Consider the following 24,734-nt stretch of genomic DNA (forward strand, 5'->3'; position numbering starts at 1 on the left):
CGTGACAGTGCGACAGTGAACACGCTCATTTTGTTTACTTGTTTCCAATCAGACAGCAGGGAAGAATTGGTGCTAGGTAGTATTCCACTGCCGAGCTACAAAATCTTATTCTGCACGCCGCGAGAATGCAAGAACAGAAAGTTCACCTTCAAGGTATCTTTTCTAGCTTTGCTGTTTTATTTATTTATGATAGTTGCTATCATTAAGAAAAACAATGACCTTCAAGTTATGTAGGAGCCTGAAGCATATTTGGGTATGGACTATTATAAAAGCTCATCTGGGCTGCTAATGATTTCACATTTCAAAATTCTATTGTATCTCAAGATTAAATTAATCATGATATAAACATCTATCTATGCAATACTAGGAGTGTCTGATATTGTGTGAAAATCCCCAATCTAGGTGGTGCACCAGGGGATGCGCTCTTATTACTTCAGCGCTGACACTCAAGAGGATATGTTGGGTTGGGTCCGAGCTCTTAATCAGTCGGCTTCAATGGAGACTGATAGTATGCACAGGTATTATTATTTCATTTTTACATCTACAATATTATTTTAATTTCCAACTCCCACGAAATAGACATTTAAACAATCTTCACAGGCGTTGCTCAAGCTACCAGGATTTTACTCAGATAGGTGGTAGCAGTGAATCTATGGACCTCCCAAATTCCCCCTCGGAAGGGGCGATATGTCCGGAACTGAGACACTTCAGTAGAACTCTCAGTGAACCGAGTCATCTAAGCGGAGGAAGAATCGTGACATCAAACCCTGAGCAGAGAGGCAGGAGGTGTGCTCGTCAAAGGAATGCAAGGTTAGCAAAAATGTTCGATTGCTTCCATTCATTCACTCATTGACGGTTTTGCCGTACAGTCTTTCAGCTCGAACCCCCAGCCATTGGGGTCCAAACCGGGAGGGGGATTCTCTCCCCATTCACATATCAGCAACAAATGCAGAAATCGGCAACTTTTTTACCTCCAGAGGTCAACTGGGGTCTCGACCTCACACACCGGTCGGAAGGGTTGACATTCGACCTCATGAGGACGCGGTCACAGTGTCGGACACGTTGTATTACACACCTGTCTCGCCCAAAATTGAGTTCAGATCCACTCCAACCACTCCAGTGACAGAAAGATGGAAAAATGGCACAAAGGTCAGGATGTTCCCAAAAATGTTTATTTGTTTAATTGTATAAATATCATTTGTGTTCCACAAACAGTTTTAATTGGAATTGCCACATTTGTCTTTGTAGACTTCTCCAATATACGGTTCTGTGCATCGTGGGCCCACTGGACGAAGACCGGTAGGAAAGGTGATTCCAAAATATCTACAAATATATTGACTCTTGTTCGATTCTGATTTGTTTCCTGTTTTTCTCTTTCTTTAGTGCTACTCTACAGGCACCCACATGGACCTCTCCCCATTCCCCCCCTCATCCAGGATTGCACATGGGCACCACTCGCAGCAACGCTCCAATTTATCGGTCAGAAATCCAGCAGTATTGCTTTTTTTCTCATCTCATATCAATGTATTCACCATCTATACGTAGGTATTTATTTCTCTAAAATGGCAATTGAGTTGTCTAGACTCCATTGGTGACATTAGCATATTTTCTGGACAATTTATCTGCAACAGCATCTAAACCACCTGTCTCAAACCGATTCCGCTGAGGGCCGCAGTGGGTCCTGGTCTTTGTTCCAACCGATCCAGTGCCGACATTTTAACCAATCAGGTGTCTCCTAAAATAGGTAGCACCTGACTTTAATTAACTAATTACACTTGCAAAAGGTATCCTTGTTGAGTTGGAATGAAAACCTGCACCCACTGCGGCCCTTTGAGGAACGGTTTGACATCCCTGATCTAAACGATACAGGATTTCTAAATAATTTGACAGATTTAACTGAAATACATGTGCTGAGTGTCTAAAATAATTATGTCCTAATGCCATGCATTGATGAAATTACAGTCTCCAAAATCTGAGCCAACTCCAATCAGACCACTGGCAAGTGATGCAGATGTAAGTACCCTAAAAAATATCTGTATATGTATGCGTATGCCTATATGTGTGTATATGTATATGTAAGAGGCATTTATGAACAGATTTAATATATGCTCTACTTCATTCATTTCCAGGCTGTGTTGACAAGATTGTGTGGGTGCGACAAGCTTCTGCAATCTTTGTCCGTGGAATTGTCACAACTACAAATGGACAAGGTCGCCGCAGCAGTTGAGCAGAAAAACATCTTTATGTGTTCTGTTGTTTCTTGCTTTTTTGAAAGTAAGTTTCATTGTAACAGGATAGCATCCAGTGCGCGCTGGAGGTATTGAGGCTCCAGCTGGAGGACTGGAGCAATCTGGGACCGCGAGCCCATGAAGAGGCTGTGAGCCAGAAGGTCTTGCTCCAGGAAGAACTGGTCACAATCCGTGCCAGAATGTGCGATTTGTCAGTGGTGCGCAAAGACTTGTGTATGTATACCTACCCCTGTGGGTATATGTATGAACACATATTTTCCTCTGTACCTGTCGCACAGGAAATGGAGGTCGTGTGGGGTCAGTATGAGAGATTGGAAAGTGAACTATCTGTTTTTCGTTCACACCTGCAGCACATTTGCAACTTTGGGATGCCACAGGTACGTCTGACCCAACATCAGACTGTTTTAGACTTGAGATACGAGCAGTTTGACTTGGCATTTGGACAAATTTTTGCTTTGACTTGTGAACATTGTGTCATAATTTTTATTTCTTCAAGTCTGTTTCTTTTCTTTATTTCTCCCAGGAACAGTCTCAAGCCCAAAGAGAACTATGGATGATGGAGGACATCCTCACCGGGTTAAAACTGAACAGAGATCATTTCCACTTTCTGTTGGGATTACAGACACACCATGGTTAGTTCTATTTCTCTGACATTTTATCTACAGTTTATTTCATGCCAAATGAACCCCTTAGTTCATTTTTTATCTATAATTTCCAGTGTTCGAGTCCTCGGGCCCACATTCTGGTTCTCCAATAGAGATTCCTCACAGTCTAATAGTAAGTATATTAAGTATTAATAAAAGATTATAAAATAAGACCATGTCTCAATCCCAGCAGAATGTGCATCAAGAACCACTGCCGGTCCGCCCCCCCTTACCCAAGGAGCTACTGGAAAGCATTCAAAACCTCGGTTGGAGTGGATCCCCATACGATGTACAGTAAGAACACAGCACGAAAAAGCAAGTTTCGATTGGTTATTGATCTGTTGTGGCTTTTCAGGGCAACTACACTGCTGATCATATCCATGAAAGAAGCAAAAGTCAGCCCGCCCTGCGGAATGTGAAAGCACAAAAGAATGGATCTGGTTTGCATTGATTTATACATATGGCATTGTAAAGAAAATCATATTTCACTCACTTACGTCTTTTGTTTCACCATTTAAAATCTAACTCTAGCATATCAGTCAAGCACTAAGGGGATCACGGCAGATGCGACATCACAATCAACCAAGGTTTGGCACCATGATTATTTCCACTGGGCCGGTTACCATAGTCAGTGTGCTCCAGAACACGCATCTAAATATAGAAGCACTCTAAAACTGAGTTTACCTCCCTGCTATCACAGCCAAATGGAAATTCTTTGATTTTGTCATCTTTCGCTGCAATTAGGGCATGTTGCACTACTTGTGTTATCCAACAGAGGAAGTCAAGAGACTTCAGAGAAGCCCCCTTTCCCTGCACCCATTGCACTTTTCTCACATAGATACACACATGGCTAGATTCACATGCAAGCATACATGCACACACATGATTGGCCATACAGACATGTATGATGGATGCTCCAAATGGCCTGTGTTGCCCTCAGAAGATGAAGATGAGTGAGGAGGAGCAGATGGAGAGGATGAAGAGGAACCAGGAGAGGATGACTAATAGGAAGAAACCTCCCTTACCATCTCCAGCTGCCAAGACCAAGAGTCAAAGTTTAGAACTACAAGAGGAGGTGTGTAAGCTGATCCCACCTTGCTTTTTCACAGGGTTGCTGCCACAGCTTTTTTTTTAAAAAGACAAAATTACTCTTGTCCTCAGGCCCCCTTTCCTTTAAGGGTGACACGGGTGGTCACTGCCGTACTGCCAACCTCCCTCGTGGCCCGGCGTGTTTCCGTGGAGGATCCCCCAGCCGAGATGGAAGCCCCGCTATCCGAATGGGTCACGCCAGATGTGCAGGCACGTGTGCCGCAACCCAGCAAAAAATCAAGGCCCAACAGGCCGACTCGAGCCTCAATGGACGTAAGCGGTGGGGCTCGTCCAGAAGGGTCAAGAACTGACGTTGTGGAGCCATCAGCAGGACTACAAGATGGATGCAGCTCTGAAATCAAGGTTACTTGATGTGATTATTTTTAAATCTTGAAATACATCATAAACATACAAGGGAACGCTGCCATAAATCATAGTGATTTGACCCTTATTTGAAATGTTTGGACAGATGGTTGAACCACCCTCTACCCTGTTGACCCTTGCATTGGACCCCAAAATCTACATGACCCCCGAGCAACGTGAGGCCAAACTCAGGCGTGTTGAAAGAATACGCCAGAGAGTCATCCAAAGGTACCATGACCAAGTTATACAGTTTTCAATAGCTTTTTACACATTTACAATTTAAAAAAACAAAGACTATGCAAACTCTAACATCTTTCATGAATATCTGCCTTAGTGGAGGTCGCCACATCCATTTAGTTCTATGTAGTACTTACAAGAATCCTAAAACAACTATATATAAAGGTGTTCTTAGTCATTTGAAGTGGCCTATTTTGTCTGTTTATCCATTTATTTACCTACCAGTGCCATTATACCTGTCAAGCAAGAGGGCCATCTCAATGACACATCAGTCAAGCAAAGACTGGCATCAGGTACGTTCTTCGTCTTTTGGCTACTTTATTATTGCTATTATCTTATCATATACCAGCTCCCGGTCCAGGCTGCACCAAAGGAATAATTCTATTTTTATTCTCCGATGTTATTTCTTTCTGTTTCTTCAGACTATGAACATAACAGTGACACAAAGTCCTTTAGAACGTCTCTGAATTCTCAGATTCCCGTTGCAATATCTCAAGTGGAAAGGAAACAAAATCAACATGTTGACAATGTCAAGAGTCCCATAAGGTTTGCGAGCAAATCAGAGAACAAAAGGTACAGTCGCAGGGCAGGTGTTTCCACTAAAATCAAACGTCCACCATCGCCACATCACATTACATCTATGACAGTCTACCAGAGTGATGAAGGTCAGGGCTTTCTTAGCAGCAAAGAGGGGGACAAGGAAGAGATTCGTGAATTTGATGGTAATGAAGATGATGACAATACGCTATCTTCCGACGTGAAATCCAAGTGGTTCCTCTCCACTAGCCAGCGTCTGGAATTCCGCCCTTTGCACATCCCTGAAATTGACATTAGCACCCAGGAGCCATCGGGCAAGGAGGTCCTCCCGAATTGTTCTGATGAAGGGAGCGATTCCACACTGATGTCATCCACAGTCAGTCAGAGTTTGGAGAAAATGAAAGAAAACCACTCGTTGTTCTATAAGATCGCTTGCGACATCAGCATCTCCGACACGGATATAACCAAGAATGACGGTAATTCCAGAGACGAGCATGGCGTGAACGATTGTGCGGTCAGAAGCTTATCCGATCTCGAGTGCACGGAGCCCAATCAAAAGCTGCCAACAGATACAGAGACAGACAAAATGATAGCTGACACAGTAGATGCACTCAGGTTGTACATTGAAGAACAAAAATACGGAGCGTCACCTCAAGATGCGACTTTGGAATCTGATCGAGAAGAGAACGCCGGGACCAAAACGTCTGAGGGAAGGAGTTTGGGCCAAGCTGAATTCAGGGATCAAGAAAGAACAGAAGACCAGGATAACTTCAAGACTTCATCCAGTTCCATTCACAAGGACAACGAGGTTAGTCGGAGGGACTCCTTCCAAAAGACTAAAGTGACAGTTTTCAGGACCAGTTTGTGAAAGCACCTTTTCATCCAAAAAGTCCACAATTGTCCATCAATTGACACAAATGCAATATTGTAATACTGTAACGATTTAGATTAGATTGCCTTCAGATATGTGTTTAATTTGTTCTGTGAGCATGCTCTGATCTCAAAGTATTTGCAACAAAAATATTATTTGCTCATTTTTTACCCTCCTCGTGTGTTCTTTTTATTCTTTTTATTAAAAAACAAAGCATTCTAATATCCTGATATAGTAATAACCTCATGTACAGCATGATTAATTCATTGCAACTCTCGGTGTGCGTGACTTGGCCACCGGGCAGTATAATACAGTCATGAATACACAAACGCAAAAGACTTTCACAACCACTGTAAGATGCCCGCTTAACTACAATATTGTTAGTTTAATTTCATGGCGGATGAAGAAAATTTGCCTGTGATATTATCATGTCCCTCTTCAATGTGTCGATGCACTCGCATAATCACAATGAGAATAACACTTGTAATTTCAACTCAAATGAATGAATGGATGTAAATGTTGGCATCTGACAAAATGCTCTTATGTTTTGTTCATCAAAACTCCTTATTAATAAAGATCCTGTGCTCTAAAGGGAAAATACCCCCCTCCCCATCACCTAAATCATTTGCATGATGTCTCCCTCTTTTTTTCCTCTTTTTTTTTCTCAAAAGGATGTTCCCGTGTGGTTCTACTGCTCCCTAAAAAGACCTGACGCAGAATTTGACAGAGCCCCATAAAAAAAATGCCTTTGTCACTTTAAATCCTTGCCGAGTCTTAGTCGATGACATCATTGTCTGAGAGCACATTACATCATCCCTTCCCAGGCTGGCTCTCTTAAAGACAGCACCACCTTATGTTTACCCAGCCGCACACATAAAGTCACACACAAACACACACATGCATAAATTTGATAACAACATCAGCATATTGAGAACAAGCGTGGGGTTTTTATTAGATTTTATTATTTATTTAGATTTTCTGTTCAGGTGACAAAAAAACTTGATGGAGTAGTTCATTTTAATCAGCAATAAAATTATGAGGCGACGAGTCAGTTAAATTAAGATGCAAAATGAGATTGTTGACAATATTCAAAGGGGTACAGTGAGCATTGTGGCTCAATTGGATTGCCCCTCCTCAGCACCACAGCATCTTATGCGATGCACATTATCTCCACGCGCGGCTCCGTCATAGTGTTTTAATGGGGTTGTGCACAGGGCGCCGCACTGCAATGCATTATGGTCTGTTTGCAAATAAAATGTCTGTCACTCACTTTGCGTCTTTACCCCCTCAACGCCGGTGCTGATGCGACGTGCGCGCGATTGGCCCACGCGTGCAAGCGCATAAATCACAGAGATGCGGAGAATGCTGAGAGAATGTTTCTTTAAGACCCATTACCTTCCAATCCCATCGAGAGGGGGGGTCTGTGCAAAGGTGGCGTAACGCATCCCCCCCCCTCCTAACTCTTCTTCCTCGTCGTCGTTTACATGTGGGAAAAAAAGGGGGTGATACACACGCTCACACACACACATTGAGAAGAGTGGGGCTTTTCTCGCATCCGGATGAGGGGCGCCTACCCACGCACAAATGGACCCGAGGATATTTCACGCTACTGAATACTGAATGCTAACTACCACGACGGCTATGGTAAGAATTTCAACTTTGCACCGAGAGACAAAAAACAATGGCTGCACGAACACTATAATTATAATGGCAGGAAGGCTACAGTATGGCGTGGGTGCATGTGTGCGCGCGTGCTGTCATCAAACCACATGACAGGTGTGTTTTGTGCACTCTTTATTTAATGTGTGTATATCCAGTCAAAGCTACTTAAATGTTAACACGGCCACCTAATATAGCAAATGTTTTCAGAGTGAGATTTGGCTGGAAGCATCGTTCCAGGTTTGAATTTGCTCTTTAAAATTCGTCTCATGTAGGAGGGTCTTTTTGGGGGGGAGAATGACATCAAATGCATTGAAATGTCGTTTTCATGTGGGGTGGATTTTTCTTTTTCCTTTTTTGGGTCCGTTACATGACGTGCGCTCTGCACGATGCACGCCATGAATGCATGCACGGTTTCATCCTGTCATGTTTTCCATAAGAGACTGGTTTAAAGCCCACACTCACCCATTGGATGTTTTACTAGAAGAATGCATTCGAGGGCTGCTGCTATACATCCAGCAATGGGAATCATCGTCGAGCTTTCATCCTGTCATTTTTTTTCCATTAGTGCATGTGGATTCCATGAGTGGAAATTTAAAATGCATAAAAAAGGCGTGTGTGGTTCTGTTCCAGGGGATTTCATCCCCGCAAAACAGCTGTCGACAATCACTTATTGATTTCAATGATGCGTTTGTTCACCCCAGGGTAGAAGGAGCGGGGGTGCCGTCGTTTATTGGCATTAGAAGTAGACTAGGGGGCTTAGTTACTAGTAGTTGTTGTGGTTTCTATGGGAAGGTGGTTTTGCATCCATTTGCAGGTGTCGTTGTATTTGTTCTCGTGTAGGTTGTGGGAGATTGTAACCCCACCTCCTTTTCCCTCAGCCCAATGTTTACTCAGCACCACCACATATACGTATTTTTTTCTAAACTAACATTTCACAATACAGACCATTTTCTTTCATCATCAGACGCCCGCCGTATGCTATGGAGGTGCACCTTTTTCTCCAGTACGTGGTAAATATAACTGCATTTTTTGCCTTCAACTATTTTTTTGGGTTGTGTACACTCATGGTGGTCCGAGTGAGTGTCCAAAATGTCTAAGAAAAAATTCTAGTGTGACTGTTTATGTAAGAGAATTTCCATTTCACAATCCCCACTCATCTGCATAGAAACATAGTCATCCCCATCAACTTTTCTAGCGTCCTTATGCAAATGAGCAAGTTAACACCCGACCCCAAGGATGAGCCTGTGCTGAACACGTTAAGAAAATTACTAGCTTGCCTACTAAGTGTAACCAATTAATTCCTACCTTACATTTAGTGGGAGAGCTAGTTAATAGTAAAGTTTGTTTACAAAATGCGGACAGCTACTTCTGTGTCGACAATTACCAAACAAATATGATTATTTATGGTAATAAATGGAAATATATATCTATCCCAGCTCACTACGGACACCAGGCGGGAGATACCCTAAATCGATGGCCAGCCAATCGCAGGGCACAAGGAGAAGGACAACTATTCATGCTCTCACTCATAGCTAGGGGCAATTTAGAGTGTTCAACCAGCCTACGCTGCATGTTTTTTGGGGGGGATGTGGGAGGAAACCAGAGTACCCAGAGAAAGCCCACACAAGCCCGGGGAGAACATTTAAACTCCACACACTGAGGACCGACCCGGGATCGACCCCAGAACGGTGAGGCCGACACGCTAACCACTCATCCGTCGGGCCGTATACCTTCCAGTTGCCCTTGAAAATTCCTAGGAAGAGCTGTAAGATTAAAGTGTATATTAAGTAAATGCAGTAAGTGCAAGCTGTTTTGCATCAGTGACCATCCATCAGTTATTGACTGGAACACAGTGAAGATGCCAAGTGCTTTTAGCCAGCATGAATTTCCCCAAAAAGTTTTGGTCATGCCACTGTGAAGTTTGAAACTATATAGTGAGAATTATCAATATGGAAAATGGATGGGTGGGTGGATGTCAACATTAACAGTTTCTGCTCAACATGTTTTTAAAAAATACATTCTTGCTGTATTTGCAATGCCTGCTCACGGGCTAATATGGGATTCTGAATGAATATACCGGTGTTGTGGATGAGACAGTGAAAAATAAGAGAGGAAAGAATAATATTCTCCGCACTCAATTAATGTGCCATCCATTGCATTTTTGGCCGCGGGTTCACACAGTGACACAGAGACTTGTAATCAGTGAGAGAGGAAATTCAAGATTGGAGCAATATGCAGTACTGTAAGTCCCAACAGCAACACTGATTTAATGAAGATAAGTGGTGGAAGATCACATTTTCAAAGCCCTCATGTTAGATTTTTCATTTCTTGTCAAGGGGGAAATGGGAAGATCAATACCATTGTAATGTCTCGCCAAAGTTAATATAGATTACGGGGCTTCAAGTTAGCTTTCTTAGCACAAACAAGCAGAGGGAACATGTGTGTCGTCTGCTTTAGAAATGGACACCTGAGAATGCTTTTTAAAAAAAAGATGACCCAAATTCTCCCCAATAGTTTTCAGTCTTTGTGCATCACATTCTCAGCAGTTATCGTTAAAGATAGAAATGTTTGTATATTGACATTTCCAACACGTACAAATGGCGGCCCGGTGATGCGAGTGGTTAGCGCATCGGCCTCACAGCTCTGGGGTTCTGGGTTCAAATCCAGGTCACGTCCACCTGTGTGGAGTTTGCATGTTCTTCCGGGCACTCCGATTTCCTCCCACATTCCAAAAACATGCATGGTGATTGGACACTGCACCACCCCCCGCAACCTTAATGAGGATAAAGCGGTTCAGAAAATGAGATGAGATGAGACACGTACAAATGTGCCAATTTGCAGGCATATTTATCGGTCCGGTGCTTTCCTGCCGGAGTTTTGAAAAAGGGAGAAATATTGCAGGGTTTTTTTATGACTCTTGTAAGAACTGTCTGACACCAACCGCATTTTATTTCTTTGCAGGTTTTGCACTGTGCTGTGAGAAGTGCTGCCTTGTGCATTGAGTCAAGGAGCAAAATCCCCCTCTCTCACCACAGTCTGTCCCCATACTCGCCCTCCGCCCATCCCAGGCACCCAGAGAATGGCATCCCCTTAGAAACATCCTTCCCTGAAAGCTCATAAGAATTCTTATCATTTACCATGCAGATTGGGACTTTTTGAAGGAGGCATCTGACAAGTACTGAAGGCCTGAGGAGTGGACAAAGGCATTCAAATCAGGAAAATATGCTCACCAAAGGGATACGATTTCTCCGTAAATGTAAAGGCTTACATTTTGAGCATCAGACTATAATTGTACGCACAAGCTTGTAAAATCAACATTTACATTTTTTGTAAGCCTCCTGAAGTTGACTCACCCTCACCGGTCTCATGATGATGTGCGAAGTGATGCCCACCATTTCTGAGGATGGGCGAAGTGGCACGGCCGGGGGCTCCTCCTCTCCGGCCGGGACTGGGGTGGGAGGCCCCGGAGGTGCCATGGGAGGAGGGTGCTTTGGCGGGAGGGATATCCGTGGCGGGGGCGACGAAGGGGGCAGCACAGGAAACCTGGAGTCTCTGATGGTCAACATGCTGACGGAGAGAGAGAGGCTGCTGGAGAACTTGAGAGAGACGCAGGACTGTCTGGGAACGGCACAGCTACGCCTACGAGAGCTCAGCCATGAGAAGGAATCTCTTCAAAGGCAACTTTCCATTGCCCTGCCGCAGGTACGTGAGTCTTTCTGGTGGCTATTTATTGAAAATGCAGACAACGAGAAAAACTGCAGGACGAAAAGGTGTATGGCTTCTGAAACGTTACGACCGTAAACGACATCGTAAGATGGCAATCAGAGACAAATCCTGCTGACTGTTGTAAAAGACACAGTGTTGCGTCTTAAAAGAGTGTGTGGAAGCTGCACATAAACTTTTAACAGTGGACACATATAGGTTAAAAATGCATAGAGTTGGTTTCAGTGCAAGAGTGCCATTATGACATGTACGATTGTATGTTGCAGGCAGGCTCATTTTCCAACTGAAAAAAATGTCTACCTCCCTTGGTTGCACTTATCCAGACACAAATGATTGTCTTCAATGGCTGAATTAATTTTCATTGACTAACTATAAATCAACCATGAAAACAACACACATCTAGATAACACAAACACAGACATGCAACACAAGTCTGAGATCGAGTGTCCAATTCCTGGTGGACTCCGAGCCACTGTGTGGAGTTTGAATGTCAAATAACCAAACTTGTTGTGTGTCCTTTATTCCCAAAATATTGATTATGTTTTTTCATCTTGATAATGATAATTCAAATTATCTCTGTCAAAATTGATGCTTTCCTGATGCTTTTTTATCTAGTCTCTTCACTCCAGTGCCATACATGTTCCCAATTCAGCACCCTCTGGGTGGTAACAAACTTAGAAGTAAAGATCAACAATGCAAACATAAAAATGTGTCTGTTAAAATGTCCATTAAAATCTGCCAACCTAGCACGTAACTACTGCGTTTCATCGATTTTTATAGGAGAAGACTTTCATTGAAAATCATTAGTATTGTCTTTGCAGGAGGACCTTCCAAACTATTAAAATCCTTGTTTGATCTTGGAGGTGTTCCTCAATAGTGTGCATTTTTGTGTCAGGGCCTTAAGGTGGAGAGCACGCTGTGCGGTTACTGTTGCTGCCGTGTCCTATCAGTCCAGTGGTGTATGAGTACTTTGCTATGAAGTGAGCTCATGAGACAGTAAGCCTTTGCGGTGACAGTTCAAGTAGCAGCAAGCAGCACTCTAAGTCAATGCTAAAATCCTCCTTCTGCACCCGCGCTAACGTTTCTCTACAGTTAGAGCCGTTTGGTGTTAATAGCCTCGCTCACAATCCCTCTCTTATTACCACTCATGAGGTTCTGCTGATAAATAGTGCTGAAAGATATTTGTTAAATGGTGGGAACTCAGGTTTGAATGAATAGTTGATAGTCAAGGAATCCTCTTTATTATACTGGGAGGATTTGCTGATGAATATTGAGTGTTATTTGAGGATTTTCTCCTCCAGCTATGATGAACAGCTTTGGCTTTTTCCTTCGGGATCAATCCCCACTTCTGACTGCGTGTGAGGCGTTTACAGGCGTGTTTACTTTGCTGTCACACTCAGCTGTCTTTTCAGCTGTACTGCTGAAAATCCTGTCAGGGTCCACAGAGGAAAACGTGTGAGCACAAGACAGCTTCATTGAGATCGGCGGGATTCCAGAATGCGATTTTGACATTGCTAATTAAAGTTGAGATTCTACCCAAAAATGAAAATGCATTTAAATTACAGTAGAGCTAAAACTATAATTGTGTTACTTATCTCCTTGACAACCTTTTGTTACGTCTGCTACTTGGAGACCCCTTTTTTAATTGGCTGACAAGTTTTTGTTATAAATAACCTCCAATAAGCCAAGAGTGCATAGCATGCCCGTCTCACAGTTCTGAGATCAAGGGCTCAATCTCTGGTGGGTTCCGGGCTTCCTGTGTGAAGTTTGCATGTTTTGTCCCTGCTTCTGTGGGTTTTCTCTGGCACTCTGGTTTGGTAGCCTGATTAAGCATACAATCGGTTGTTGCTCCAGCACCAACACGACCATCGCGAGGACAACTGGCTTGAAAAATGAATGAATGAAGAATCTCCAAATTCCATTTCTTATATTTTATTGGAATTCAATAGTAATATGACAAAGCCCACATTATTACATAATTACAGCATAGTTTGTCCCAACGGCAAGTTTTAACTCAATTCCACCGCCGGATGATGTTCGAACAGGCGTGTCAAAAGAGAGCATGAGATGGATAATTACAAAAAAAGTACACGGAGAGCCAACCGGGAAGCTGACCGCCATCCAAACCAGAAACAGTCCCATCAGTCCCAAAGACCCACTGTGTCGCCATCTGCGGCCAACACTCTTTGGCTCGTATCTCTTCCCTCATTGAGCCATTGCTTCTGACCATCTTTCCAAGCAAGAACGCTGACAAAAATTGTCTTGGTCAAAGTCATATATTTCCTGGAATGCAAACACGAGGTCTCCGATTGTTGATACAGATAGGTCACCGCATGGAGAGTCTCATTCTTCAAACTGAATTGACTACGTTGTTGATGCAGACATTTGCTATGGTTTACTGTGCGTGATAAGACACCGTGTCCTGTTTCAAAGCTGCAAATGTATCCTCAACGGTGTTGTAAAGTAGCACATCGAGTCAATTTGCCCAGCTTTTATTTAGGGATGGGGGGTCTCTCGTGCATGCCAGTGCGAGGCCATTGTGTAACCGTGTGATGTAATGCATCCATGTGTTCACAATACAAGTGCATCCCAAAGTGAATGAGTGATTTGCTTGATAATTGTGCTGTTTTACGTCCCGGTCTTAGCTGGGCTTTGTTTCACATCTTCTGTAGTAAATCTGGTATCTTCACACTTTCTGAATTACATTTGGATGTTTGGCCTGGGTTGTTTTCCTCCCTTTTAACACACAGCAACACTCCGAACGATGCACCGTTTAAAGTGTTTGTTCTGCTGGCCCCTTAATGCAACTCGTGTGTTCCGCAGGAGTTTGCCGTGTTGACAAAAGAGCTCAACGTTTGCCGGGAGCATCTTCTGGAGAGGGAGGAGGAGATTGCTGAGCTCAAGGCGGAGAGAAACAACACACGTGTAAGATATCTAAGCGCCATTTTGCCCGTTTGCACGTCGACGGGCTCAGTGTTACGTGTCTTGCTCATCTGGACATGTCCCACAGTTGTTGCTGGAACACCTGGAATGTCTGGTGTCCCGTCACGAACGCAGTTTGAGGATGACGGTGGTCAAGAGGCAAGCCCAATCACCAGCGGGGGTATCGAGCGAGGTGGAAGTCCTCAAGGCACTCAAGTCCCTCTTTGAGCACCACAAGGCTCTGGATGAGAAGGTGTCTCAGAAGACTGACAGTCAAGCATTTAATATTAACACAGCGTCCAAAAAAATGCAGTCTTTGGACAGGATTGGACGCACGAGTCAGACGCTTTTGTTTGACATTTCTATGTTATACTAACTATTTGAGTAAAAGTCGATAATATGTTAAACACAATAATGCCAACACTAACCATCTCAGCATATACTGAAAGCGAAACGTACAAATTTTGAACAGGGAAAAAATTAATACATTCTAGAAATTGTGCCATGATTTTAGTTGGTAGCATCCCTAACTTGTGTTGCAGGTTCGAGAGCGTCTTCGAGTGGCCCTTGAGAGGGTGTCCATGTTGGAGGATCAATTAGCTGCATCTTCCCAAGAGGTAAAGTAATTTAAATTTGTCAACAAATCTGACTACATACAGTTTTACATATGTATATACATATAAACTCCCATGTGACAAAGTCATGTTGATAAGTATGCTCTGTTGGCTTGCTCTGTGTCCCCCTTCCTAGGTAATCTCTTTAAGAGACCAAATTAAAAGACGTCAACAAGGGGTGGACGGCGGGAAAGATGTAAGGGAGGGTTTTATGCATGTTGGTTCCAGTTGTTTTGTTTTTGTGTACGTGGTAGCGACTAGAAGTCGAGTAGAAAAGTAGATGTATGGGTATCATGAGTGTGATTTCTATTTCTTTTTCAAATCGTGCATCCTCGCATCATCCCTCACTCGTCTTGTTTTGTTTTATTGCGGCCATCTCAGCGACTACCTAATGGTCCCGCCTCTGGCCTGGAGGACAGCGAGTTGGAGAGACAGCGGGAAGTGGAAATAGAGCGTCAAAGAGCCGAGCTTTCCCAGCTTAGAGAGAGGCTGGCCCTCATGTGCCGGCAGGTGAGCGGGTGTACTTTATTGCTAACTAACCACAGTGTGTACACTTGCCCTTTTTTGCATCGGTACAATGAAATTTAAGGTTTCACCACAAAGTGCAAACATAAATATAAGTTTTTTTTTTTTTTTATTGTATATTGTTATTTTTTGTGCATGTGGCAATTGGACTCAATCAACATGCACCCCTGCTTTAAAGTATATATGCCACTATATATGGTGTTTTGTAATCTTTTTGTCCTTTTTCTTTCTTTTTTTAGGTGTATATTCCTATCTCCAATTAGTGTTACTGGTGCAGCCTTTAGGTCCATGAGCCTCTATTTTACTTTCAGCCCTTGCCCCTCCACCGTTCTGCACGCCAGAACAATGTCATACTATCAACAAAAAAAGATAGGCTGATCAAAATTATTAGTGAACATTGCTCTCACGTCAGCATCCGGTGTCACTTTGGCTTTTCAAGAACATTACTGATACCCGATGGCTATTTGTAATGAATCACTGTCACTATTTATTCACACCCGCTCCTGTTGGAATGAATACTGACTCACCATAGTTGTCGTACTTTGTGGCGTCTCGTCAGGTTGGTGAAATAGAGGAACAGCTTGCCGCCGCCAGGAGGGAGGTGACAAAGTCGGAGGAGGCCAATCAGAAGCTGCAACGGGAAGTGAAAGAGGTCTGTTGACCCAATCTGTCCTGATCTTTCACTCAAGGGGCTCCATATACTGTATGTACACACATTATATGATGATATATATTTGATATATCTGTTCCTCTTTCAGGCCCTTTGCCAAAGGGAGGATATGGAGGAAAGAATCACAACACTAGAACGAAGGTAACCATTATCAGTGTTCAATTTGAAGGCCAACTAAGCACATACAATTAGGGAAAAATTACAGTGCTATCACAATTTGCTGTTGGCTTGAATTCTATTCTGAATCAAATTTGCATTTGGTCTTTGCATTGTGCTTTTTAGGGAAAACACTCATGCTAGCGTCCTTGTGAAAAAGAAGCTTTGAGTTGGTGCCCCGTTTGGCCATATTAAAAACACTGTATAAATGTCCCAAAGGATTAATTGAATGAATTGAATTGAATGCTTTTATTGTCATTATACATGTATCATGAGATTAAAAGCTTTCACCACATAGTGCACAAATAACAACAACCAAACCAATATATAATTGATAAATAAGAAATAAATTAATAAGTAGTCTAAGTGAGGTCAGCAGACCAGAGCAGGCTTGTTCCGTCTGAAGTCCAGAATGACTTCCATGGTTTTGGAGATGTTCATCGCCAAGTTGTTGAGAACAAACGCATAGATAATCAATATATAGTCATGATAAATAAATAATCACTAAATAGTAATAGATAAACAACATAATAAATAAGTAGTATAAGTATAAGATCCAATCCCAATTGCTAAAGGGGTATCTCAACATTTTGGACATCTCAAGGTAGTTACAATTTTGTCTTGTGTTGTGTACAGGTACCTCAGCGCCCAAAGGGAGGCCACTTCTCTCCATGATATCAAGGACAAACTGGAAAATGAGCTGGCCAGCAAGGAATCCCTTCATAGACAGAGTGAAGAGAAGAACAGACAACTGCAGGAGCGCCTAGAAGAAGCCAAACAGAAGCTTCAGCAAACCCTCCAAAGAGCTGAGACGCTTCCTGAGATCGAAGCGCAGCTCGCACAAAGGGTCGCCGCTCTTAACAAGGTAAAGGAGAACCTTTTTTCTCTTTTCTTTCTTTTTTATATTTAAACGTCCCTTAGATATTCTGTCATAGCTTTTGTCTCTTGATAAAATATTGCAAACAAAGTGTACAATATCTTATCACTGGGGTTATATTCTCAAAGGGAGAATTTGTCACTCTTTGGAAACAAAACATTTTCTGTCTTCTTTTCTTGTAGGCAGAAGAGCGCCATGGTAACTTTGAGGAACGGCTACGACAAATGGAAGCTCAACTTGAAGAGAAAAACCAAGAGCTACAGAGGGTAAACGTCATGTAGCTTATTTAGTTTAAGTCGATCAAAAACTCTCCCCTGACGTCCTGTGCCGTAACACGTAGTTTCCATTCACTCCATCCAGGCGAGACAGAGGGAAAAAATGAATGATGAACATAACAAACGACTCTCGGATACCGTAGACAAACTTCTGTCTGAGTCCAACGAGAGACTTCAGCTGCATCTAAAAGAGAGGATGGCAGCCCTGGAAGAGAAGGTAACCTCAAAAACTGTTTTTTGTTGTTGTCTTTTTTGTAGCATTAAGAGTTCCAAACATGTAAATCTCTTCCTTTCTTAGAATGCGCTTTCCGAAGAACTGGCCAATATGAAGAAAATTCAGGATGACCTTCTTGCTAATAAGGTATTCAGCCGTCATGTTTAAGGTGTTTTCCTAATCCTAACCACACAGGCAACATTCTCGCCGGGAAAAACATGAATCTACAAGGTGTTATCAATTACTTATTCCAGGAGCAGCTCCTTGCTGAGCTGGAGAGAATCCAATTGGAGCTGGACCAGCTGAGGGGAAGGCCTGGCTCATCTTATTCCAGGTTTGTCAAAATGAACCATAAAAAGAGTTGATTTATACCATGCTCAGTCACAAGCAGATACACAAAATATTCCTTGAGCAGCTGGGTCATTTACGAGGACGGTGTTATAACAAGAAAAATTTGCGTCCCACTGCAGGGCGGGTAGCGTAAGCTCACTTCCATCCACCTTGTTTCGGAGATCTCTTCCGGGGAGCTCCTCGGAGCTGCGGTACCCACAGGGTGGGGGGTCTCTCCCAGCGGGTTACACCAGCTCCTCCGGCGGGGTGGTGGTCAGGCGGACCCACCGCGGCCGTTGGGGCCAAGCTCGGGACGACTGTAACAAGGTGGTCACCTGGTCTTGAGATGATGACGTCGAGGTCGCAGCAGTTCTTCTTACCCGTCCCACATCTTCTTTCCAGTACGGTGACTGGGATACTGGCAATATGATGGGTCCCGGGTTCGATGGCGTGGAAGGAGTCTGCTCCGACGACGAAGATGACCGGGAGACTCTGTTTGGATCGGAGCTGCTGTCGCCGAGCGGGCAGACCGATGTGCAGACTTTGGCCATCATGCTACAGGAGCAACTGGAGGCCATCAACAAAGAGATTAAGTTGGTGTTAAGTTTAATTGCTCATGAGGGGAATGATTTTTTAAAAAAAATTGCTGTCACATCTCAGATTGCCCTTTGTGATTGTCTTCTCAGGCTTATACAGGAAGAAAAGGAGAGCACGGAGTTGAGGGCAGAGGAGATTCAGAGCCGGGTTAGCAGCGTGGCCATAGACACGCCCTCAATTCCACCCTCTTCGCTCGGTGGACGGGACAATGTCGGTCGGGGATACATGACGCCCTCCATCACCTCTTCCACGTTGGCGTCTCCGTCGCCCCCCAGCTCTGGGCACTCCACCCCCCGGCTGCCGCATTCTCCTGCCAGAGAGACTGACAGACAGGTCCGAAGCTGGCACAGTCTTTATTTTTTATTCATTTATTTTCACAGAGGCAATCCATTGGCTAAAGCTTGTTTGTAATTGAATTAACTCTCCCCCCATGCAGAACAGCAAAGATGGTGAAGAATGCCAAGCACTCGCCTTGATTGATTCCAACCCTCCCGCTGTGCCGCGAGCCCTACGACTGGACCGGATGACACACACTCACCCGGGAGCAGGCCTTGACGACCACAGAGAATTTCGCAGGTATGAAATATGAACTCTGAGATGCTTGGCTTCCAAGACTCTGAATTTCGCATTTCTTTTAAGTTTATCTGCCGATGGGGGGATCACTGCCAGCCAGGATTCCCTCCACAAAGCCAGCAAAAAGAAAAGCATTAAGTCCTCCATCGGACGTCTTTTTGGCAAAAAGGAGAAGGGGAGGATCGGCACGCCTGGACGCGAGTCTACCTCTTTGGGTGCGACTGCCATTTTCTTTGACTTTGGTCTTTACCAGCTGGCATCATGTTTTTAAACCATTTCAGCCTCTACGCCTTCAGATGACTTGGGCCCGGCAGACCCGTTGGGCCTGGCAAAACTCGGGACTGGAACAGTTGAAAAGGACCGTCGGAGCAAAAAGAAGTGATGATTGACTAAATTGATGGAATTGCAATAAATAAATAAGGCCTAATTTAACATCTTCCTTTGTCTTGCCAGGCATGACTTGCTCGAGGAGGCTTGTCGTCAAGGTTTGCCTTTTGCCTCATGGGACGGTCCAACGGTTGTCACGTGGCTTGAGGTATGGCTTCCTTTTTTTGTGTCTTCGTTTTTTTTCTGCAACATTTTTTGCACTTTTTTTTCTCGCAGCTCTGGGTAGGGATGCCCGCATGGTACGTGGCAGCGTGCCGTGCCAACGTAAAGAGCGGCGCCATTATGGCCAACCTTTCGGACACAGAGATCCAGAGAGAGATCGGCATCAGCAACCCCCTCCATAGGCTCAAACTCCGGCTGGCCATTCAGGAAATGGTTTCCCTCACCAGCCCATCGGCACCCGCCAGCACACGCTCAGTAAGCCTCCCGAACACGATGATGCGTCTTAGCCAGTCACCTGAGTTTGGATACATTTTGTATTTTATTACTACAGTCAACCAGTAATATCTGGATGACACATGCTGAGATGGAGTCGCTCGCTGCTGCCACCAAGCCAGTAAGATTATTTGATTTCACTTTATTCACTATTGTCCTTAACCGCCATTGACAACAATAGACAATTAGTTTACTATCGTCTATCGCCGTCAATGACAGTAAATTTGTGGAGTCTAGAACAGACTGGGTGAACAAACGATATTGCTTTTTATCAGAATATTCTTACTTTGAGTGTGTCATCAATTTGACATGTATTTTTTTTCTTTTTCTTTTATTAGGCCTGTTTGGCTACGCCTTCCCCATACTGTTCCCTTAAAATCTGTGCAGATGTTTTTTTTCCAACTAATTCTCACTAACAAACGTTTCCTTCTTCTGCCTTCCCTCTCCTTACATCGCTTTCCACCATAACACACACACACACATGCAAAAATATATATTTCCTCTATGTGCGCCTCTCTGTCCCTTTTTTCTTTCATTGTTTGCCTATCTCAAACCAAAAGGAGGTCAAAGAGTTCAGCTGGGATCAGGTGAGTTCATTTTATTTAAAGGACGTTCTGCATTCATTTGTTGCTCTATTCAAATGTTTGGGGTGAAATTCAAGGTTTTGTGTAAATGTAGTGCTATTTCATCTACAGATCTTGGCTTATGGTGATATGAATCATGAGTGGGTGGGAAATGAGTGGCTCCCCAGCCTGGGTTTACCCCAGTATCGCTCGTACTTCATGGAGTCACTGGTGGACGCCCGAATGCTTGATCATCTGACCAAGAAAGAGCTGAGGGGCCAACTTAAGATGGTGGACAGTTTCCACAGGTGGATTATTGGTGGCATAGTTCTCTCCAGATTGATTCTTCTTGGTCTGTTCTTCAAATGCACACTATGCTATTCCATAGAGTGAGTCTTCATTACGGCATCATGTGCTTGAAGCGCTTGAATTACGACAGAAAGGAGCTGGAGAGGAGGAGGGAGGATAGTCAGCATCAGAACCAAGGTGATGGCAACTTTCCTGATAAGAAACGCCTAAATCTCTGCACCACGTGTCCGTTTGGCTTTTCTGATGGTGCGCCTTTCCTCAGATGTGATGGTGTGGTCCAATGAGCGTGTGATGTGCTGGGTGCAGTCCATCGGTCTCAAAGAGTTTGCAGACAATCTGTTAGAAAGTGGAGTCCACGGAGCACTCCTAGCTCTCGATGACACCTTCGACTACACCGACTTGGCCCTCCTTCTGCAGATACCCAATCAAAACACACAGGTCAGCGCGAAAACCTCAACTCTATTCAAAGCTTATCCATGCCATCAGTTAGAAATGGGTTCTTCATCCAGTGCTGGTTACGTTATCTAATCTTTCTGATTTGTAGGCAAGGCAGCTCTTGGAGAAGGAGTACAATGGTCTCATCTCCATGGGAACAGAGAGGAGGCCAGATGAGGTACTGCCAGAAGAATAATCAGTCAAGATAAAGTGTTGATTTTCACCCCATCCTTCTTTTTTTTGTGGTGAAATATCTCTTAGGCTTAGGCTTGTTACTTCAGATGTGTTCACTATGCTGTAAATTGCCTAAATACAGCAAATTATGCCATCATTGGCACATTGTCACAACAAACACCGCTTAATCCACCCTCCCCATGCACTAGAGGCAGCTGGTTCAATTAATGATTGTCATTACTTCATTGTGTCTTCCATAGGACGGCACGAAAACATTCACACGGTCACCGTCGTGGAGGAAGATGTTCCGAGAGAAAGACCTCCGCGGCGTGACTTCCGACTCTTCGGAAACATTACCGGCCAACTTCCGTGCCTCTGCGATCTCGACCCCTTCTGTCACCTTGAGGAAAGTCCAAAGTGAAGGTGAGGAAAAGGACATTTAAGTTTGAATTTAACTAGTCATGAAATAAGTGGGAGAGCATAAAAGTTCATGAGAACAATGAACACATCTCGCCACCGAGATCACCTTTGCACACCAGAGGTTTAGGTTTGGTCCGGATCTAACAGAACAGGTGTGACTACACCTTAAGAATAGAATCTGAATAAATCAATTTATCTTTCTAGTGAACTCGGGTCAAAGAGGAGAACCGGCGTCAGTGAGAACCTATTCCTGCTAAGAAAAAAAAAAGCACATCAGGTGAGGAATCATTTTTGGTGTCCTCTTTAAAGGTGGCCAATCAAAGTGAAACTTTGCGTGTGTGTTATGTTGTCACTTGACAGACCTCTGTCGCCATCCTGACCTGAGGAAACAAATGAGCCCAGGAAGTGACACCGGAGTCGGACATTTGAAAGAATCAAAGACTCTGAGTGAATGAGGTCAAACGATATAATAATGAATGGATGCCTTTTTAATCATCTCTGTCTTTATCTGTCAATCCATTGTTGTGGCATGATGCTGTTTGATTCTGTAGAAAGTGACCAATGCCTATCATGAATTCAAGTTCTGTTTTAGAGTGTGCAATGGCAAAACTGAAATATTGAATTTACAGTTTTGGGCAGTCGTGTTCAGAACAATAAATAAATTCTTTCAGGTCGATTGGATAATTATTTGATAAGTGATTAGTATCAGTATATAATGTCATAACATTACAGTTCAGGACAATTTTGAGTGGTAATGTGGATGTTCTGAAGCCATAAAATAAATGCCAGATGCACAAGTGATAAAAGGACTGACGACGAGATAATAAGCAAAGTGCTTTATGACCCGTTGAAACCAGAAAATAAGTGAAAACGCATTCGTGTTCATATGCATGCCAAAATCTATCATGTTAGAGTGAATGTCAGTCATCTAATGATGTGAAAGCTTGGATCTCAGAACTTTGTAAATTGTGTGCATTTTATTTTTATCATTTTTTTATGATAATTGCTATTGTATGTATGTACAGTATGTATGCGTGTAAACTATATGTTCATTTCATACTTAGTTTTAAGGTGGATGTTCATTTCATTTTAGCTTAACAAAAAGAAATGTGTTTTAAATGATGGACAGTCAAGATATCCGACTTGTATGCGTACATTTTTCGAACAACAAATTGTCTTTTGGCTAAGTTGATATTACTGGAGAGTAGTGATGACAATTGGATATAATATGATAATAATATTGATCATGATTGTAAAAGCTGTAATTAAAAAAAACATGTTAGACGCCTCTGAAAGTTTTTTTCTTCAAATTAAGATGGAGTTAGCGGGTTGCTAATACTACCCTTTCTTATGGATAAAATGAACACAAATAAAACTCAACTTGGTGCAACTTTTCTGAATCAATGACGTATTTTCTCTGTCTAGTTTTTGGTTTACGTTTTTGGCCACAAAAGGTTCAACCGTAAATGCGGGAAAACCAAATTCACATGGAACCATATTTCCAGTAATCGGAAAAGGAAATAAATATTTGGGCCACTTGACATTTTATTGGATAATCTACGTGTGGGCAGATTGGGTCTTAAAACTTGACTTCAAACTCTTCAGTAAATCTCAATGTCGTCATCAAAAGTCGATAAAAAGTTTAACAACCGTTACATCATCGACTAGTCACGACTCCTTCTCGGAACAAGGCTTATTTACGGCAATTACACATCACTAATGAACCCCCAAAAAAACTTCAAAAGAAATAAATTTCAAAAGCTTAAAAATATATTTTACAGCTGAAGGAATAGGTAGAAACATTTACAGTACAAACCAAAAACAACTTAGAATAAAGTATTATAGCCTTGTGAAATGTTTTTTTTTTTTTACTAACTATGCTGTTCACAAAAATGCAACATTTTCCACAAGGGAATATTTTATTTATTTCAATTGTGTTTTCTGTTAGCTCCATCTACAGGCAAAGACACATATAACATTTCTTTTTTGTTTTTAGCCAGTATTTACACCAAGCACCGTCATCATATATACAACATTGAGCACCATATTAGTACAAAAGTAGGTCTAAATGTCAAAACAAACATCTCATCAAATGTTTAAAATATTCTAAATTCATTTTTTTAAATACTACAATAGACCACAACAATCTTTCAATCATATGGCAGGTGAGGTTTATGCAAAAACAAAAGATATTCAATAAAAGTTAAAGAACTAACAGTTCTCAAAAATTGAATTGAATTAAATTGTATTCTATTTAAATGTTAAATACAACTGAACTCTCTTTATACGTACATTGATTGTCTTTGTGCCACAAGAGGGTGTTATAACCACAAGTGTAGATTCACTGCTCTAGTGGACCATTTGAAGTGCAAAGGTCATAATTATCCAACTAACAATTTGCATGTATTATTTTACATACAGAGGGCTATATTTTCATCACACAAATGTTTGAAATATATCACAATGACAGTGATCGCATGAATGCACACCAGTGTGGATTCATTTATTCATATTTGCTCATTGGAGGTGAAGGCAATGCTCAGGAGGTTTACATGGAAGTCCATTTACCAGCAGACACGCAAGGCCTTACACAGCTGCACTCACGTAAACATTGTTTTGCTCTCATACTTGTGAATCCTTTTTCGCCCACTCTTCCTCTCGTTATACCGTCAAACAAATACGCGTCAACCTAAGATAAACGCGCTTCAAGTTTAAAAAGCTTTAGTCAATGCTGTTGCGCCTTTGTGTCCTGTAATTTATAGAGTGGATGGTGTTTGTTTTGTGCATTTTTGTTAGATGAATGGAATGAACAGAAGAAGTTACAGTAAGTCCGAAGGGGTCTATTGCTGGAAGTAAAAGTGAAGAGACTCACACTTCATTATA

At 42.7% G+C, this 24,734-nt stretch overlaps 3 protein-coding genes across 4 annotated transcripts in view; 2 read left to right on the top strand and 1 right to left on the bottom strand.

Annotated features, from left to right (window-relative positions):
- The window catches only part of LOC144092423 (myosin-binding protein C, fast-type-like), a 29,518-nt gene extending 21,349 nt beyond the window's left edge, over positions 1–8,169 (bottom strand). Inside the window, exon 1 of the mRNA XM_077625202.1 lies at positions 8,115–8,169. Within this exon, the coding sequence (XP_077481328.1) occupies positions 8,115–8,118 (4 nt within the window). The 5' untranslated portion in view covers positions 8,119–8,169. The remainder of the gene's footprint in view (positions 1–8,114) is intronic.
- Positions 57–6,158, top strand: plekha4 (pleckstrin homology domain containing A4). The gene is made up of 20 exons (XM_077626428.1): positions 57–153; positions 403–518; positions 601–810; positions 870–1,149; positions 1,249–1,299; positions 1,384–1,479; positions 1,963–2,013; positions 2,130–2,210; positions 2,294–2,446; positions 2,528–2,626; positions 2,773–2,881; positions 2,968–3,026; positions 3,084–3,182; positions 3,249–3,333; positions 3,425–3,480; positions 3,834–3,968; positions 4,055–4,345; positions 4,452–4,573; positions 4,808–4,875; positions 5,005–6,158. The coding sequence occupies exons 2-20, from the start codon at positions 418–420 to the stop codon at positions 5,985–5,987; spliced, it is 3,129 nt and encodes a 1,042-aa protein (XP_077482554.1). The 5' UTR covers positions 57–153; positions 403–417; the 3' UTR covers positions 5,988–6,158.
- LOC144092422 (liprin-alpha-3-like) lies at positions 7,281–23,241 on the top strand. 2 transcript variants are annotated; one of them, XM_077625200.1, is made up of 32 exons: positions 7,281–7,634; positions 8,617–8,662; positions 10,614–11,354; positions 14,199–14,300; positions 14,386–14,550; positions 14,840–14,914; positions 15,048–15,107; positions 15,293–15,421; positions 15,996–16,088; positions 16,195–16,247; positions 16,899–17,127; positions 17,322–17,405; positions 17,500–17,631; positions 17,713–17,775; positions 17,883–17,962; positions 18,099–18,285; positions 18,361–18,551; positions 18,645–18,888; positions 18,992–19,131; positions 19,195–19,343; positions 19,410–19,506; positions 19,582–19,663; positions 19,732–19,932; positions 20,009–20,071; positions 20,511–20,537; positions 20,646–20,821; positions 20,902–20,999; positions 21,085–21,260; positions 21,367–21,435; positions 21,692–21,854; positions 22,056–22,128; positions 22,212–23,241. In XM_077625200.1, exons 3-31 carry the CDS (start codon positions 11,019–11,021, stop codon positions 22,106–22,108), a joined length of 3,717 nt encoding a protein of 1,238 aa, XP_077481326.1. In that variant the 5' UTR covers positions 7,281–7,634; positions 8,617–8,662; positions 10,614–11,018; the 3' UTR covers positions 22,109–22,128; positions 22,212–23,241. The 2 variants fall into 2 exon arrangements, with proteins under 2 accessions (XP_077481326.1, XP_077481325.1); XM_077625199.1 differs by lacking the exon at positions 8,617–8,662.
- Positions 23,242–24,734: the final 1,493 nt, after the last annotated feature.

The sequence above is a fragment of the Stigmatopora argus genome, chromosome 18 (genome assembly GCF_051989625.1).
Source record: "Stigmatopora argus isolate UIUO_Sarg chromosome 18, RoL_Sarg_1.0, whole genome shotgun sequence".
Taxonomy (NCBI): Eukaryota; Metazoa; Chordata; class Actinopteri; order Syngnathiformes; family Syngnathidae; genus Stigmatopora; species Stigmatopora argus.